Source organism: Antrostomus carolinensis, unplaced genomic scaffold, assembly GCF_000700745.2.
Source record: "Antrostomus carolinensis isolate BGI_N321 unplaced genomic scaffold, ASM70074v2 scaffold2752, whole genome shotgun sequence".
In the NCBI taxonomy this organism is placed as follows: Eukaryota; Metazoa; Chordata; class Aves; order Caprimulgiformes; family Caprimulgidae; genus Antrostomus; species Antrostomus carolinensis.
In genome coordinates, this window is record NW_010301455.1 from 139,259 (window position 1) to 142,596 (window position 3,338).

Below are 3,338 nucleotides of genomic sequence, written 5' to 3' on the forward strand. Positions count from 1 at the left end.
GTGTGATGAGGCAGCCAGCAACCCCACACTGTCCCACCCCGTTCCACAGAGCCCTCAGCCCCAGGGCACAAGCAGCACAGGGAAGGAAGCTGCTCTGTGGCAAACGTCCTCTCCCTCGGAGACAGCTCTGTCATGTGTCCCTGCACATGGAGCTGACTGGGACAATGGCAAACAGTGGTCTGATCTCCACAGGGAGGTCTGGATTCATGTGGATACCTCCCCCCCCACCCCCCCTAAAGCCTGGCTAAGTTACATTAATGCACTAGAATCACAGAATCCCAGACTGGTTTGGGTTGGAAGGGACCTTAAAGCTCATCCAGTTCCAACCCCCCTGCCACAAGCAGGGACACCTTCCACTAGACCAGGTTGCTCAAAGCCTCATCCAACCCAAAGGCACAAAAATCACAGAAAATTTAGTTAGGAGGAAGAAACCAGCACATGGGACTTACTCCAGATTTACACCAGCACACTGGGGCAAATGCAAGCAAAACCACTTTCTGCATGGACCTCCCAGCCCACACAAACCCAACTGCACCTTCTCCAAGCTCTTGGAGAGGACTGGGATTGCTGGTGTGACAGTGAAAGCCTGGAAGCTGCTTCTAGAACAGAAAGGGGAGATGATGGCAGCTCTGGGAGCGTGCCCAGGTATCTGCTCTGCCAACCCACAAGCATTCATAGATTACGAGCCATGCCCCAAAATCATCTCACAACACCTAAAATAAACTCAGATCTATTCCCCACCTGGCACTGAGGACTGTAAACACACTTTTCTATCCAAAGGGCTGAAAATGTGCTACTCTAGCAACAGGGGAAAAAAGGATAAATAATTGAAAATTGAGATTCTGATCCAATCTGCTAAGCTGGGACCAAAGAATAAAACCCCTTTGGGGAGAGGCCCTAGGAAAGCAGCACAGCTCTTGCTGTTGGGGTGTCTGCAGAGCCCAGGCAGGTTTGGGCATCACTGTCTCTGATATTGAGATGTTCCCCTCTCGCATCTCTGCAAAACCAGTGTGAAGTGGGACATTGATCTCAGGCCAAGGGTGCTTGCTGGGCTTGCTCTATCTTATCTAATCTGGGTCTGGAAGTTTTCTAGGTGTTTTCTAGGTGTGATTGCACCAAATAGAGTCCTCCTGGTTCCCTAGAAGACCAAAGACAAAACTCTCTGCAAGTGCAGGTCAACAGACATGCCAAGGAGGCTCCAGTTGAAAGATCCCCACATGCTTTGGGAGGGAAGATCATCATGGACACAGCCCTAAATCTCACTTGTTTTCATCCACCAGTTACCTGGTCCAGTCAAACTGCTCCTATGTGGTCCTACAAGATCCTGCAACAGGTAGTGCCTCACAAAGACTGTCCTGTGCTATTTCTGAGGCTTACAAGGGATGAGCACAGCCCACACAAGCTTCACAGTGGACCTTGGAGATGGGCAAGGGCATGGGCATCCATAGGAGGAGTCTCCATCTCTGGCCTCTAAAAGAGCCACCCACCTTCTCTGTGTCCTCCTTCTTGACAGACTTCAGGTTGGCTCTCAGGTCCATGGACACCTTGTGCTTGGAGCCCAGCAGAGCCCTCAGCATGGCATCAGCGGAGACGCGGACGCGCCGCAGCGGAGGTCGCTTGAACTTTCCTCGCAGATCAAGCACTTTGATTTTCAGATCTTTAATCTGCAAGTTGAGGAAAGAAGGAGGAGTGGGAGGTCATCGCATGGCTGCCTTGCACAAAAAGCTCCTGTGTGAAGCAGGAGTCTCTGCTGACACCAAGCCCCAGAGGGGTCTGCACCTCTCCTGCAGCCATGAGGACCACCTTCACCAAGGGACTGTCCACCTGAGCACAGAGCTGTTGTCATCGCCTTGTCCCAGCCTGCTCAGATGGCAGCCATACCATGAGAAGGAGCTCTCAGACCCACAAGAGGTGACCAGGAGAGCAAGGACATTGCTGGTGGACCCAGTGGACAGTTTGAGTTCCCTGCCTCAGGGATGAACCTTGTGCTGAATTATGCCTTGCAGAGCAAACACCAAGCCTTAGATAACCCTGGTGCACGTCCCACATCCAAGCTCAGCCCAGTCCATGGCAGACCCCACATTGAGGCCCAAGCTACCATCTGGGAGGGAGTTAATGTAGAAGCAAACATCCCGTCCTGCCTCCTACCTCACGGGTGTTATGGTTGCATTTTGCTTCAATATCATATCTCTCTTCATCCACAATTTCAACCTTCTCATGCAGCTCCCTGCACAGGTCCTGGGGGCCAAACACAACAGGAGAGCGGTGAGCAATGCCTTTCCCTGCTCCCAAGGAGCTTACTCCACCATTAGACCTGAGAAATACCTGGAGCTGGCTCAAGGAAAGCCCACTGGTGTGCAGTGGTGTGATCCGCTCAGACAGGTATCTTTCCTTCTCTGACTGCTTGTCCACAATCTCCTGCTCCCACTCTTCCTTTGCTTTTGCCAGCATCAGACTCTGTGAACACAAGTAGATGGCAGAAGTGTGAACAGACAGGCTCCTCTGTTCCCCCTGAGTCTCCTCATGCAATGTCTGTAGGATGGGACAGCCCTGTTTGCCTCCCAAACCTCCTCCCCACTGTAGCTGTCCTCCCAAAATCACTGTGCTGCTGCAACACACACCAAACAATCCCCACACCTTTTGTGTGGTGACCCTGAAGGCAGGGGGAGCAGCATGGCCAGAGGCACCACTGGGCTGTGGTGGAGGTGGTCCTGATAGATGCTGACATTGGCACTTTCTTTGCATCGGTTTGCTCTGCTGTGGCAATAAATGATTTTCCCAAGCCACAGCCCAGGGAGCTCCCAAGCTTCTGCTGCAGAGCTGCTGGTGCACAAACACGAGAGCTGAAGGCGTCAAAATCTCTCCCCACCTTAGTAAAGTGGAGATGAGGGGAGGTTTGTTTGGTGTATGGACCACAAAGCCCACATGAGTGAGGATTTTTGAGAAGACAAGAGTTGGGAACGAGAGCTGCTCCCCAAGGCCCATACATCTGCCATTCCTCATTGCTGTCCCACCAACCACATACTTCAACCCTGGCTCCTTTTCCCCAGCAAGACAAACCCCAGGGAGTTTCCAACCCTCAGGACTCACCTTCAACAAGAGTTTGCGTGAGGCTGTGATCTTGGATTTTCTCTAGGGGAAAGGGGAGGAAGAAAAAAAAAACCACTCTTTGAAAACAAGCTCACAGCAAACGTAGAGTAGCATTGAGATCACTCCCGAAAGGAAAGGCACTCACCTCCCTGCAGGCAGGTGGGTGTTCAGGAAGGAGCAATAAGGAACAAGGGAAGAGAACAGGACATCAGTGAGTAAAAGTCAAAAAGAGGTGACAGTCAACAAAA

The 3,338-nt window shown here is 51.8% G+C and overlaps 1 protein-coding gene across 1 annotated transcript in view; it reads right to left on the minus strand.

The window, feature by feature from the left end:
* The window catches only part of TNNI1 (troponin I1, slow skeletal type), a 3,266-nt gene extending 140 nt beyond the window's left edge, over window positions 1-3,126 (minus strand). Inside the window, exons 1-4 of the mRNA XM_010163442.1 lie at window positions 3,091-3,126; window positions 2,326-2,457; window positions 2,149-2,238; window positions 1,488-1,664 (exon numbers count right to left, since the gene is read on the minus strand). Coding sequence (XP_010161744.1) covers window positions 1,488-1,664; window positions 2,149-2,238; window positions 2,326-2,451 — 393 coding nt within the window. The 5' untranslated portion in view covers window positions 2,452-2,457; window positions 3,091-3,126. The remainder of the gene's footprint in view (window positions 1-1,487; window positions 1,665-2,148; window positions 2,239-2,325; window positions 2,458-3,090) is intronic.
* Window positions 3,127-3,338: the final 212 nt, after the last annotated feature.